General features: G+C 42.8%; 1 protein-coding gene across 1 annotated transcript in view; it reads right to left on the reverse strand.

Moving 5' to 3' along the window:
• Positions 1 to 3,512: 3,512 nt before the first annotated feature.
• Positions 3,513 to 15,023, reverse strand: part of shtn1 (shootin 1) — a 31,163-nt gene continuing 19,652 nt past the window's right edge. Inside the window, exons 3-13 of the mRNA XM_076077085.1 lie at positions 14,166 to 14,248; positions 12,722 to 12,803; positions 12,473 to 12,567; positions 12,186 to 12,332; positions 9,456 to 9,609; positions 9,179 to 9,284; positions 8,699 to 8,781; positions 6,050 to 6,153; positions 4,517 to 4,567; positions 3,991 to 4,111; positions 3,513 to 3,544 (exon numbers count right to left, since the gene is read on the reverse strand). Of these exons, the coding sequence (XP_075933200.1) occupies positions 3,513 to 3,544; positions 3,991 to 4,111; positions 4,517 to 4,567; positions 6,050 to 6,153; positions 8,699 to 8,781; positions 9,179 to 9,284; positions 9,456 to 9,609; positions 12,186 to 12,332; positions 12,473 to 12,567; positions 12,722 to 12,803; positions 14,166 to 14,248 (1,058 nt within the window). The remainder of the gene's footprint in view (positions 3,545 to 3,990; positions 4,112 to 4,516; positions 4,568 to 6,049; positions 6,154 to 8,698; positions 8,782 to 9,178; positions 9,285 to 9,455; positions 9,610 to 12,185; positions 12,333 to 12,472; positions 12,568 to 12,721; positions 12,804 to 14,165; positions 14,249 to 15,023) is intronic.

Below are 15,023 nucleotides of genomic sequence, written 5' to 3' on the forward strand. Positions count from 1 at the left end.
ATACAAAAACCTTCATTTCTTTTTTTATGTTACTCCATCTCAAGCAGGTCGACCACTCTCTGACACGCTGTACTCCAAGATGCTATCCAAGATAACTCACACATCCTCATGCTACTTGTGTCATGAGAAAACATGCTCTCTACACAAGTGATTAGTTTATAGAATCTCCCCACAGAGCATTTCCTGTTTCTACCAGCTCCACTGTTGTGACTAAATGTGCTGCTAAATCAAATTACAGTGTGACTTCCTGGAGTGAGGGATGAATGAACGCGTGGAAGATGGAGTGGAGTCTTTGAAGCCTTCTGCTGATGAATCTGGTTAGAGAAGAGCCACAATGACATTTCCTCCACACTGTTCGGGGGGATTGGGAGCTGGAAATTGCCCCTCAGTGCTGAACGAAGCCTAAGCTTTAATTAACAGCAGCACACAATAGGTGACGGACATCGCCCACAGTTCACAGCTCTCATGTTTCAATCCCTCACTCAAGGAAGTGTCTGGGAAATTTGGCAGGTGTCGAAGGGAAAACAAAACACGCGAGCAGTTCACCTTTGTGGTTAAATCACCAGCACAGTCATTGTGCTTTTCAAAGGGCGCAGGCTGATCCTCCGCTCCATACCTGACTAACACCGACTCTAACCGGGGCTTAAAGGGGAAATCCACCCTAACACTCTTTAACGCTGTTACAAAACAGCTAGGGGTGAAGTGTTTCTGGACTCATTGAAATACTTGCTTTCAGTCTTGTTATTTACTGATTAGACTTCGCTCATCATATCATTATGATTTCCCCCACATTGCTATGGAATCTGATGACTAATAGTAATAATCAGATGTCTTGACAGTCACACAGTCATCCATTATAGAGATGTATCCACCAGCAGTAGACCAGAATGCATTGCAGCTTTAAAATATGTTTGTTACATTTTGAGCAAAATCATTCAAACATACTAGATTGTAGTAAATCACAAACTTAAGTATATTTGACATGTCTGTAATCCATAGTTAGAGAGAATGGAGTTTCTATTCTATATACAGAGAGGTCACAGCTGGAGCTAAGAGCTAAGACTCTGGGTCCAAACTAACTGATTCCAACCTTGTCTTCTAAAAATTATTTTAAAATTAATTTTGGCATTATTAAGAAATTGTATTCTGGAATGAGTTTTGTTTCTTTTGTTAGCTGTCACAAATTAATATCAACATCGTTTCTTGGAGAGAGTGTTGATTTTCTGAGAAGAAATGTCCAAAAATCCCTCCAAAAAACTTTGGGAAGTATAGAAGTTTTGCCAAGAGTGCTTTTAACCAAGCTTTCATTTATTTAGTCATTTTTCTTTCATTCAGTTTTTCTTTTATAGCAACAAAAATAACGACATGCTCCCGATAGTAAAATCAAAGTCTGTGACTTTGTTGAACACTAAGTCCTGGAGTGAATCAACACTAATATTACAACACAGTCCCCCCATTCATTTCAATTAGTTGAACCTGGCTCCACTTTTGCCATAACATGCTTCCCCTTTTCCACCAACACGGAGCAGGTTACGTTCCGGTTCGCACACCTATTTAGTACACCGAGTATTTCGACCAAAAATAAATTGGTTTAAAACCAAAATGTTGGTTCCCAGCTGGAATGAAAAGTAGCATGTTTTCCTTGACCTGAAGTGCAAACCCGGAATGACATCAGTGGGTGTGTCATATTCTACAGGTTGGAAAGAGATGATGGGGTTTTGCACGCAATAGTCACCTGCGTCTTCATATCATAATCGGTTACCTGAACCAACACGCCTACACCAATGCAGTCCATTGGACTGAACGGGTAGTTCAAACTGCAGGCAGGATGCAGCCGAGAGGAGGCGGTGCCCTACATAAAATGGGAGCCTAAGGCTACATCCATACTACTCCGTTTTCAAACAAAAATGATCTCCGTCCACACGGCGTTTCAGCATCGTTTTCTAATAGATGTCCGTCCAGACTAACACACCTGAAAACAAATATCACGTGACTCTTCACGTACACTGGGCATGCGCGTGGGTGTCGATGTAAACAGGAAGTAGATTGGTTGCTTAGTTTAAAAAAATACGACAGAGTAATAAAGTAGTCTTTAATAATGAAAGCTCGTGTTTGATACTTAAGATCTTCTCTAAAATCTTCCTCTATGAACTCAAACAGACACATTTCGTGGAAAGTTTTAGAAGTTTTATTTTTCAGACTTAGTTACAACGCTGCAGGTCTTGCTCTATTTCTCTCTCACATCAAATTCACTTTAAAATCAACACTTACACGTAAATGTTTACTAGATTATGGGTACATAAAAGTGGTCAACACACGTCTCTCACTCATTTCCTCTCGGTGTCGTCTGTTCTCACTCGTAGCTCTGCTGGTGGCTTATCTGTCATACTGAATAGCATTTACTGCTTTTGTTCCTTTAAATTTTATCTGCGGACTTTACAATAGAAATATCACAAAATAAGCATTATAAAGAACCGTGGGTTCGCTCCGTAGGTCTGATAACGCCGCTGGTCACGCCGCTCGCTAATCGCTCCAATAACAGCTGCTTCCTCCGTAATAATGCAGACTTTAACTGAACAACAGCTGTTCGTAAAGACAACAAGGTCAGCAACGCCTGTAATCAGTTCTCCATGTTAAATTAACCTGGTAGTCGATCGGTAATCAATGTTGTTTGTGAGCTTCCGGGTAAGGGTCAGGTGATATGAGTGTGACGAATCAGGGAAGGACACGTCATGACTGCTAAGAACCAATCAAGTAGCGAACGCGGGTGTGGGCGTCATCGTTTCTAAACTTATCCGTTTTCGACCGTCCACACTAATACACAACCCGGAGTTTTCAAACTTATCCGTCTTCGGTGCTCGAAAATGCAGGCGTAGTGTGGACGCTCAGTGTAAATGTTGCAAAACATATGCGTTTTCAAATGGAAACAGAGTAGTGGGGACATGGCCTAAGAAGGTTGGGGGGGGGTAAGTGTGAGCGAGTGAGGGTAACCGTGGAAACAAAGTCTGCCACAGTGGCCTGTAATTGCTCACGGGGAGGCTACAAGGTTAACACTGGGCTAGGGAGAACAATTCAGAAACATACTTTGCTTTGGCAGATGCTCAAGGCTGCAAAACGCTCCACTGTTCCCCGCAGTGCAAACAATGAATTGGGCTTTACCTTCAGTATTAGAAAAAGAGCTGAATGAACCCTGCACAGGTGGTGTGGGATACACGGCATTCATTCCACTGAAATGAAATGGCCTCAATGTAAATCAATGACACACTTAGTTCAGGTGTTATGTAACCTCTGTCTTTATTCACAACCACCATTACTGCTCTCATTTATTTTCTAAGTTTGGAAATCCTTACAACACAGTCTGAAATGATTATTTTAAATGCTTTGTGTACACACACAATAAAATGAAATGCTAGACAATGATTTGCGTCATGTGATCTTCCGCCACCCACATCCAGTCTACAGCTTATGGGTGGATCCTCAGGTCAGGGCCGACCTCAGCCTGGTGGCACCCCTCACACAGTAGGGGAGAGGATGGAATGGAGACCTGCACAAATATACAAACACTCAGTGAAACTATTCGTGTTATTACTTCTCAGACTACAGCAGGTAAGAAAGACTATGCCGAGATTCTGAAGACACTGTCACAGATTGTGTTCAAGATCAACTCCTCCACCATCATTTCTATGAATGGTGACACTGCTCCTGAACCGGTGACTTTCATTATTTCACTACAAAAAATGTATGACTAATAATTATAATTCATCCATCTGCCATACCCACTCATGATCATACTGATTCATTGTTTGCCTTTTCATTTCTCTGAAACGTACTTATTTTACTGCTTCGTTGTAAAATATATTCCATAGCATTCATCCAATTCTAGTTTTTCTATTTGTTGCTGGTTTTCTGGAGCTGGGCACAAAAGAATTTGCCATGTAGTACTGTGTATGATTGGGTATGTGACAAATCAGAGGATTAGATTTGACTCACTGGCGCCGTGTTGGGACTCCAGTGCACCCCGTCGTCTCAGCAGGATCCTCTGCAGCTGCTCATCGTGGTTTCTTGACGGAGACACTGCCTTTGGTTGGGGGGAGGTTCTACTGAAATTCTCCTTGACAGATTCAACAAAAAACACATGCACACATACAGATGGTGTGTCCAGGAACAACGGAGCTCGAAATGAGTAGATCTTGAAGAAACTTTGGAGTGGATGCATAATCAACAGTAGCGCAGTAGAATAATGTGCTCGTTTCATTCTTCATCGTGTATGTATAGTATGTCAACATTGACTGCAGCTCTTTAAATGTTGCAGTAGCACTTTCTCTTCCTTTAATACATCCGACTAGCTGTTCCACCTTTGTTGAATTTTATCTTTTTTTTTTAAATAATAACTTCTAGTGTGAACACATCCATGTAGTGAAGAATCCAAAGCCTCTCCTTTGGTGTAAACACAGTGACAGTTCAACCAGTCAAAGTTGGCTTGTGAGGACATTGGATTGTTTTAAAGTCCCATTACCATGATTCCTTTGAGTTCCTGAATGGCAGAATTAGAGGGCAGCCTCTCCATCTGGTAAAAGGAAAATAGGAGGAACAAGACGGGTTTGGTAAATAAACAGCAGTCTGACACATTATACTTATTTTTCCTCATTCAGCACTTAGAGGCTAAACTGCACCTCTTACCACAGAGACGAGACACTGTAGGCAAGCACGAGGATGTATGCTTTCTACAAGAAGCAAATGTGTAAACATAATCATTTTGAGTCACGTCAATTTTCCCATCCTCATTATTTATAATTACCTCATAGAGCAGGTCCTAATGCTATCTAATTTGCCAGCGTTGTTGTGGCGGAGGAACATGCAGACTAAAAGATGTCTTGGCCATATGTCATGTTTTATCAAAACAAGAAGCTCTCAGATAATCCCACACACTGATGGACTTAAGAGCTCTGAACAATATATGCTTAACAATGTAGTTTGGTGATTTCGACAAAAATGACACATTTTCTGTCACAATCATGGCAAAAATGCACACGCACTTCCTTTAATGACTCTCCCATTTCATGTTTTCACATCTTCTCTGTCTATTTTAGTCACAGTGAGACGTCTCTGCAGATTGTAATGATTGTCTTCGTTGCCTTCAATCCTCTTGAAGCATCATCGGCTGGCATCGGGAATATTTCTCCCCTGAGCAACATTCGAGCTGTCCATTATTGTAGAAAACTTGTTTGCAACAAAGAACCTTTATCCTCATTTTTAAGGTATTTCATAACTTATGTGCTGTCAGTCCAAAAGGGTAGATGTTAGTGTGAGCTTTTGCCCCCAAATGGGCGACCGTGGCTCACTGGGTTAAGAGGGTTGTCTGGTAACTGCAGGGTCAACGGTTCAATCCTCGACCGGGACGTTTCACGTGTCGAAGTGTCCCTGAGCAAGACACTGAACCCCCGGCTCCCCGGGCGCCTATCATTGGCAGCCCACTGCTCCCTATATACAGGGGTGGGTCAAATGCAGAGGTCAAATTTCGTGTATATTTATATGACAATAAAAATGGTTTCTTCTATACTTAGCATTGCTAAGGGATGCAACTACGTCATGGCAGGTGTATTGCTCAGGACCAAAGCGCAGAGTGTGAAGTTGTTTTGATGAGCAATTCTCGAGAAAGCTGTGAGCAGCGACACCTGAGGCCAAGCAATCTGCACGTTCCGAAACAGGCACTGCTCAAGCTTTTAAAAAAAAAAAAAAAAAAAAAAGGTCCGGTAGGGTGTGCTCCAGTTAGCGGGGTGTCAAACTGCTCAGCCTCCCTGGGAAAGTTTATTCCAGTGTGCTAGAACCCCGAGCTTTACCCGACCGACTGTCAAACTTCAGAGTTGAGGTGGTTCAAGCATCTGATCAGGATGCTTCCTTTAGAGGTTTTTTATTGTATTATTCTTATATTGTATTACTGACAGTTCACAGACACTAAACTGCAGCTTTAATGAACTGGCTGTAAAAACACAGCAGGTCGCAGACATTGTCAGGGTAATACACTGTTTAAGAGGATTGTTGAAGGTACCCGTCTCCTGGTTCTATTAGGTGACTGGCCGACAGGTCGAAGTTGAACGCCTTTCTTGATCCTATGCATCATCTCCTCCACTGCCTGCTGCCTGATGTCTGTTTCTGGGAGTGAGACACACACAAGCAAGAGAGACAAAGATTAGTCTTAGGTGCCTTTTTTTTTTTTTTTTTTTAAACAGACACGTCGTATTTAACGGCTTCACTGATACTAAACAGGAGCCTGCCTCAGTGGGAACCAGTGCCAAGAACTAAAGTGAGTTTAAATGATTTTGAGAGGCACGAGGCACTGTGTAATTCACAGGCATCATTAGCGCTGCACTTGAAATAAAGCTGATTTGGATCTGAAAGCTTGAAAATAACACAATCCCCCAGGACCAATCAATGAAGTTCTTGTGCTGCAGCATTTCCCTCATAAACATTGACTGAACTGGATTACTGCAAATCCTCTTCAGGTGGATTTGGCTGTATTCATGGAAAAATAAATAATCATTGCTGTGGATGTTAATTTTTGTAGTATTTAAAGCGCACATTTAGTGTTCAGAGCCTCCTCCGGTGTGTGAGGTTACCAAAATTATTCTGAAATCAATTTCTGCACACTGTCTAAAAACACAAACACTATTCAGCAATTTTCATCCAACGTTCTTTGAGGATAAGGTTTATCAACGTCACAAAAGATGGGAACAAAAAACATAATTCTGCAATAATGCAGCCCATTGGCAAAAAATGTGAATATATCATTTTCTAACAGAGAACATTCAACGGCATACACAATGGAACTATTGTCAGAAGATGTCTTTAAAATGTCACACCAAGAGTATTTTGTGTTAAAGTAATAGTAAAATATTTTCCTCCCAAGTGCTCTGAAAGAGACTATTATTCAGGTGTCAGAGCAGAAGATCCTTGGGTGGCACATATTCAACCCTGTATGTGATTCCAATAAATACCATGTGCGAAGCGACCAATTCAGGACTCTTATATTCATTTAAGGAAATGAGGACGCAGTATAGCCTGTTCAGTCAACATGGACGATCCAGTCAAGGCTTCCCTTTTGTCTGCACAAATTGAAGAATTTATCATGTTGACCTAATAGGCCAATGATCGAGATTTGAGTTAAAATTTCGAATGCACCACTTGCTTCAACATTTGTCCTTCTACACAAAAGTGACATTGATTTGCAAAAGAAAGGGCGAAAAGGATTCAAGACCAGTTTCCCTACACTGACATGCATGACAAATAGCAGCCCTTTAAAATACTAAATGAACATACGTCGCATAGAGAAAAGAAAAGATAGCCAGGATATTTGAATTGAAATGAAGTACGAGTTACAGATCATGGACATTAAAACAGTATTTCCTTCACTGACATCTTGGAATACAAAAGATCCACTGAAATTGAATATCAATTTATATTTGCACAACAACGATCATCTGAAATTGTCCTCAGTCCCTCCGCTCACACACCCCTTTTTAATTCATAGTGTACATGATTATTACACCATCAGTATACAAATACACGTTATTACAATGGTCAATAACATACAGGTCTACCCATCCTAAGCATTTTCAGGTTGCTGAAAACTAAATTATAACTTGTTTGAAAGATTTGTTCCTACTCTTTAACACCCAACCTGGAATACACTACAGACAATTGTATTTGTTATACTTTACTGCATATTTTGCTTTTCCTGCCTGAATTTAGTTTCAAGTCTAGTCCTTAAACCAGAAAAGGTCATTATTGTAGGTGGTTTTGATATTCATATGGACGTTGATGATGATAGCCTCAGTAGAAGAGACTCTATGGTGGTGGAGACCTTGCATCTTTTCCAGAGTATGAGATGATACGTTGATCTCATTCTTAGATTGGCTTCTGTCAGTACACCCTCGACCTTGTCTCAACAAAACAGAGGACTCCTGTGCTAACTTTAGTCCGTCCCAGACTGATCATCTTGTCGATAGTGCTACAGGCTCACTGCGAATGACACTAGACTCTATTGCTCCTCTAAAAAACAAATTTAAGCAAACATCGCGAAAACTTGACATGCTATGGTGTTCCACCAATTTGGAAGAATCTCGTTTAGTTTGGCGAGACAGTCTTAGAACATATAAGTAGGCCCTCCATAATGCCAGAGCATTACTTATTATTATTAGAGAAAAATAAGAACAAGCGCAGGTTTTCTTCAGCTCTGTTCTGCTCAAAGCTAAACCCCAGTCTCCATGCCGGATAAGCAAACTTTCTGTTTCCTCCTTCAGATAGGATAGACCCAGCACTCCACCAACCTATCAGGATGTACACGGACCATACAGCCCCGGTTAGTGGCACACAGATGGCTAACGTAACCTATAAGCCAAAGCCACAAGTGAAGAAGGATAGCAGCGTTATTCTGAACGGCTCTCAGAGTTTCAGCAGTTTGGTTGAGTTTTGTGGATTCTGTTCTCTTTTTCTAGAACTGTTAAGTGAGATGTTGATCAGATTTTGTACGGACCCAGTGGTAGAAGTATAGTGCTGCCCCCTATTTCTTTGGAGCAGGTGGCCAGGTATTACACAGTGCACCTTTAACTGCATATTTTGCATTAATACTGGTGCATTAAGCACAATAAACAAAGACCTGCATGATATAATGCACATTATGTGGATGTTTGATGTGTACCTGGTGCTTTGGCTGAGTCCTGGACCACCAGTGGGATGTCAGTACTGATGTCTCTTCTCTTTCGGATCAATGACAACAGCAGACTACAATGGGAGGCACACATGAAGATCAACTGGTTGTTATTTAGGCAGCTGCTTTCACAGCATCCCTGTGTTTCTATTTGGTCCCTAATCATCCAACATCCTTTCAGGAACAAATAAAGGTTTCGATCACAGTCATCCATCAGCTTTTTAAAAATATTTTAATGAAAAAAGAAAACCAGACGGACAGACAGCTCTCTCAGTGACTGCATCAGAGCTAATTCCACATGAAAAACAGTTGATAAAGGCCAACAGTGAGGCTTCATAGTCATCCAGTGGCTTCAAACAGCTGTTTCTGGTGCTTACCAAAAAATATGTTTCACTGGAAACGTACTTGATCAAAGTAAAAAGGATTTGCCTGACTGATGACGTGCAGAGCGTATTGCGTGTGTGATCAGACCTGAGTGGGTTAGAGGCCGGAGCTGGGGCTGGAGGAGGTGGAGGTGGAGGTGCTGGAGCTGGGGGCGGGTTGGTCACTGCCTGCAGCTTCTTCTGGAGCTCCTCAACTGAAACACATCCCGTTACAGTAGACACACAGTAACAGCACCAAGAGCAGGAAAGGGAACTAATCTCATGGTCATACTGTGAATCAAAGGGCGCCTGTTGCGAGCTCGTATAGCATACAGCACGAAGCTCCACAGTGCGTCCTATCCTAACAGTTCCAAATATGTCTTCACCTGTAGACCGCAGATCCTTGACCTCCAGTTCAGCCTTGGAGCATTTGTCGCTGTACTCCCTTTTCTCCTCTTCCACGAGCTCCAGTTTACGCCTCAATGCCATCAGCTCCCTCTGAGCCTCGCAGCTCTGCAGCCTGTCCTCCATCTGCTTTATCTGACAGTGTAGGAACCACAACACACACTCATTGTTCACCACGAGTTTGTACACTTTTGAACCTGAACTAGCGTATTGTTCACTGAACAAACCTTCACTCAACATGAACAACCTGTAAATATATAAAGAAATAATGTCATAAAGAAATAAATGTACACGTACAATGAGCTCTGCAGCATTGTGTTGGCCGTGGCGGCTGCAGATCCTACGGTGATGATTTTTGATATAGCATTGGCTAGCTGCCAGTTGACATTCAGTCATCCGCTCCCCAACCCCAGTTCCTTAACCAGTGTTTTAATTGTTCCTCAAATGAAGGGTATGGCTCACCTCCGCCCAGCACCAGGAGGGATCAGTGATCCCACTCAGCTCTAATTGTTTCCATCGGTGCCAGAGGAGGTGGGAGGAAGCTGGAGGCTACGCTGCTTTTATTCATCAATCTGGCAGGTCATGGGCCCTAGGTTTTACCATCATGGCCTGTGATAATTCACCAGGTATTTCCCCCCCTATGTAATTAACCGGCTAAATAATTCCTGTTTTGATACATATCAATCAGAGGCACTACAGGTGTAAAGCACAGGAGGGAGTCATATATGTAATCATTTTCTTTTTTTGAACTATTGTAATGTAATGAGAGGTCAATATGGCAGGCTAGGGTGGGGTGGTGCAAGGTAATTCACAAAAACAAGTTTTATTCTTCTGTTACTGGCAACACCGGTAATTCTCTTTATCCAACTCAAAAAGACCAAAACAAACAAAAAGCGTCCAAGAGGAGATAAAGCTTCGTTCAACTGAACAGTATTAAATAAACTCAACTTCGCGTGTCCTCGGTTTCACCGGCTACCGGGTCTTCTTCCTTTCAATCCTCCTCAGTCTGGCTCGGTACTTTTCTTTACGCCGTTCTCCAGTCCAGGTTAGTTCTCGGAGCTCCTTCCAGCCATGTGCTCTTCCTCCTCCTCCTCTCTTCCTGCAGCTCTTAAGTCCTGCCTCAATCAGGTGGCTTAAACACGCACCTGGGTGAGTGGTGAGGCCTTCTGGGAGCTGTAGTTGGTGCATCGGCGGCCATCTTGTGGTTTGGCTGCTGATCATTAAAGGGGAGGTAGCATCTATCTACCATCTGGCCCCTGGTGATGCCACACTATGTTTTTGTTTCTAATGAGTAAAGCATGAATGAATATGCACATAAGCGATTTTGGTCGACTGCTATCTGGAGCTGTTACATACCAGCGTTACATACCAGATCCTGGGTCTTCAACCAAGATGTGTTCAGGCAACCACAATATCAATAATCTGCTTGGAACTTTTATTATTCTGTGAATGTTTGTTTTGCATAATGTGTTATTTCCAATTTAAAAGATGAAAAAGAGTATTCTTTTTACACTGTCGTCAGACATGTTTGAGCCGCAGAGTGAATCAGCAAGCAGTGACAGCACACTGATTCATTTAGCACCAAAAGGCTAAAGTCATGGTGGAGCCAACAGAGGGCCATGGTGGAGCCAACGGAGGGCCATGGTGGAGCCAACAGAGGGCCATGGTGGAGCCAACGGAGGGCCATGGTGGAGCCAACGGAGGGCCATGGTGGAGCCAACGGAGGGCCATGGTGGAGCCAACAGAGGGCCATGGTGGAGCCAACAGAGGGCCGCGGTGGAGCCAACGGAGGGCCATGGTGGTCATGGTCACCACACACTAAAGCCTGATCTTCTGCACTCTTCTGCCACTGCCTCAAATTTGGGTTTGTGTTTTTTTTTCTTCTAAGAGAACTACACATTGAGAATGTAATTCAATCCAAAAGTCCCCAAATGACAAGAGCATATGAGTTTTTTTCAGGAGAAGACATCTCAAAGTGAGGCTCAACTTCCACCTGCCTGAAGAACTTGCATCCTCTCTCCCTCTATCTTTCAAGGGCGTAGGTTTGGTTTCAACATTGGTGGGGCTCTAATTAATGCTGAGCATAAAAATATTTCATTTCCTGCATTCATTTATGGTGGAAATGACTAGTTATGTGAAAGACAACACAACATTTGAGGTTTGGACCTCGGTGACCTCATAGCTGGTTGCAGTCGTGCTGTTCACACCAGAGGCACATTCCTCTGTGCCGGTCAACAAGCGATTCTGCTCCTCTGTGTGTGTGTGTGTGTGTGTGTGTGTGTGTGTGTGTGTGTGTGTGTGTGTGTGTGTTCACTCCAACGATAATGCATTCGAGTTTGGTAGGGACAATTATGTCCATGTGCAAACCTAGACCCTTGCTCTCTCTCTCCGTCTCTCTGCCCAAGGTTTTTACCAGGGTTTTACTTTTGATTGCCATTGTCACCCCAGATCTTACTCATGAGGGAATGTTGGGTCTCTGTAAATGATAAAGTACTGCTCTATATGAAAAGCCTCTCCAGATAAATATATTTTAGTTCTGATTTGATGCAACATCAAATAAAATGAACTGAATTCTGTACAGATGTTGTATTCACCACTTCCTCAGTCTTCCATGTCCATCATGCCCAATCAAGAACCAAAGACGCCAAACTCTATATGTAATGTTACATCCATAAATGAGTCTACTTTGTGCAGGAGTTGTGTACGAAGACCTGGTTCTGGTGCTCCAGCCTCTGTGTCTCCAGATCCTGGGTCAGTCTGGTGACCTGGCTGAGGGCTTCCTGTACAGCTTGACTGGGCGAGGAGCTCTGCATCAGGATCTGACTCTGTCTCTTCAGCTTTGTTTGCTCAACCATCATCTGAATAAAGGAAAATGGATATTCCCCCATACGAAAGACAGTCAGGAAGGACACGTTGTTACAAGCGACAAAACAGCATAGTGAAAGTCATCAAACGCAGAATTAAAGAGGACCACAGAAGGTTATTATAAAAAACTCACCGCTGTGGCAAAGCCTTCTGCCTCCGTCCTCAGGTCCCTCTCCAGCTTCAAGGTGTCCTGTAAGGCCTCATATTCCTCCACAGCAAACTGAGACACTGGACAGGAAGATTTCCATGTGGGGTCATTTACCAGTGAAGTGAAAAATGTAGTCTACACAATACTAGCAAATAAGACCATGCTCATGATTAGCATATTTGATGTAAGATTACCAGTCCCCCCCCCCACACACACACACACACACACACAAACCTCTGTTATATTTGCCCAGGAGTTTATTTTGCCTTACTGTCTCAGCAATTAAAACAGTGTTATCATGTTCCTCTTTCAGCAGCTGCAAAGGTAAGGAGGAAGAGAGAGTAGAGAAGAACAATATGAGTTCTGTTTTATAGCAATCACTGTCATTGTTAAAATGGAGATGACAAACAAGGTTTTTACAAATAACATTTGAAGTCACTCATTTCTCATTCAGGAGGCCGCTGGACCAAAACAACAGAGTCACTTATTTTTATATGAATGATAGAACCAACAGCTGGTTGTTGGGGAGGAAAACACACCACAAATGTTCTTTAAAAAACTATACACGTATGCAAAGTGTCCATGACGGGTAGTAAATGGGGTTTGGTCTTTTGAAAAGCATCCACATTTCAGCCTTGTACAGCTCCATTGAGGAAACATATGGAAACTGGTCAGGATGAAAATAATCCAGTGTTATACTGTCATCAGTGGTGTTCTCCAAGCCTACAGTAACATACTGACAGTCTGGCAATGTAGTGCAGAGTCATGACAAACTTCTTCTGGGAGAAAAGTATCATGGTCAAATGGTGATTTGTCCTTCTGATTGGTTGCTGAATGTTAAGAGGGAAGGTAGAGCAAGAAGAGATAGAGGAGGAGGAAGGAGATGTGAGAACAAGCATTTTGGTTTAGATCCTGTCTGCATCTATTTGTTAACCTACAGATACTGAGACCAACACAGAGCTGGGAGCCCTCAGTAAGCGGTGGGCGACGCAATAGGACACCAGACCAGAAAACCATGTAGTGCGAGTAAGTCCACCCTGCAGGAGGGGAGTGAGGAGTTCACTGGGGTTCAGATGGGCCCACATCCTTTCTTGGAACCATTGCCATACAGCACACATGTTGGCCTTTTAGTAGCTGGTATAACTGCAAGGCTTAGTGTAAATGTAACTCCCTTAGACCGAATAACAAGTCATTGCTCCATTTCTGCCTTCGGTGTGACAAAACTAACTCAAACTGATGCTACCAGCTACGGTGAAGAAAATAGCACAAAAAGGTTAGCTTAATTCACTGCACCTCAGAAAAATTGTTAGCTTGCCAGTACAAATATAGAGATACTGCAGTGCCTCTGCTGTTGTTACTGATGAGTCACAGTTATCTGAGGTTAAAACCATGCCTAAGTGTTAGACATGTTGCATTTACCAGCAATAATTGAAATCATTCTGAACTACTGCTGGATGAGTAATACAGGTGGTTAGTGTGCAAAACATCCAAACTAAGCTGGCTACAGGTGCAGGACTAAAAACCGGTCACAAGAAGAGGAGAACCTTCTCTCAGTAACAAGTCTGAACAATTTGGTAGCCTTGCCGTTGACATAAATTCATTATGAGCAAAAATGCATTGTGTTTGGAATCATAATGACAGAAACAGTGCTGGACAAAAGGAACAATCTCAAACCTACATCGTCCCTGGTTTCCCTCAGTTGTTCTCTCACGGCCCCGAGGTCAGCGACTGCTTGATGTTTCTCCAACTTATATTGTTGCTCTGAAAGAAAGAAAATCAAAGTCGTGTTAAACACGGCTCTTTCTTACACACACCAATGGTTGTTTATCATATTGGGTGTATTTGCAATAAAGTTCCCCTGGTGGAGTCCTCACTGTGATTCTTTATGTCATTTGGATGTTTGGATGAGGTTGTTGTCACCTGATCAATGCTATCAAACACAGTAAACACTTGGCAGTCTGTCCAGCCGAGGTTAATGTATCCGACCTTTAATGTAATACTAGTTATATCACAGTAACTGAGTATCTGAGGCCAACGTACACACCATGTGATCAGATACAGGATTCTATTTCATCCTTACTGACCGCCAGAGGCAGTGCTTAACACTGGATATCTTCTGTCTCGCGCATGCGCAGGTCGAATATTTATATCAACAAAGTCACCTGTGACCTCGGATGACCCCCGTCGTCTATAAGTTCCGGTGTCATCCTGAGTTCAGTCCTTTTTTATCTTCTAGCTATGCAGGTTAGCTACCATGGTAGCATAAACAAAGATGTGTCTACGATCAAGACATATTAGAGCTTGTCGCTGTAGCCTTGTGACCACCGGTCGGAGTTGCGGATCTCTCACCCTCCAAAGGCTGCGACAAGCTGTCCCTCTTCGGAGGGAACGGTGTGTTCATCGAGCCCCGGACTGGTGGATGCCCCTATCATCGGTCATCACCAGTCTGATAAGGGCCACCTAAGTCGTGAAGACAGCAATCGGTGAGATCGATTAACATTGTTTTCTATAACCGTTGTTCGTTTTCCACGGTTGG

This window comes from Anarhichas minor, unplaced genomic scaffold (assembly GCF_050575085.1).
Source record: "Anarhichas minor isolate MPS153535 unplaced genomic scaffold, ASM5057508v1 ptg000058l, whole genome shotgun sequence".
In the NCBI taxonomy this organism is placed as follows: Eukaryota; Metazoa; Chordata; class Actinopteri; order Perciformes; family Anarhichadidae; genus Anarhichas; species Anarhichas minor.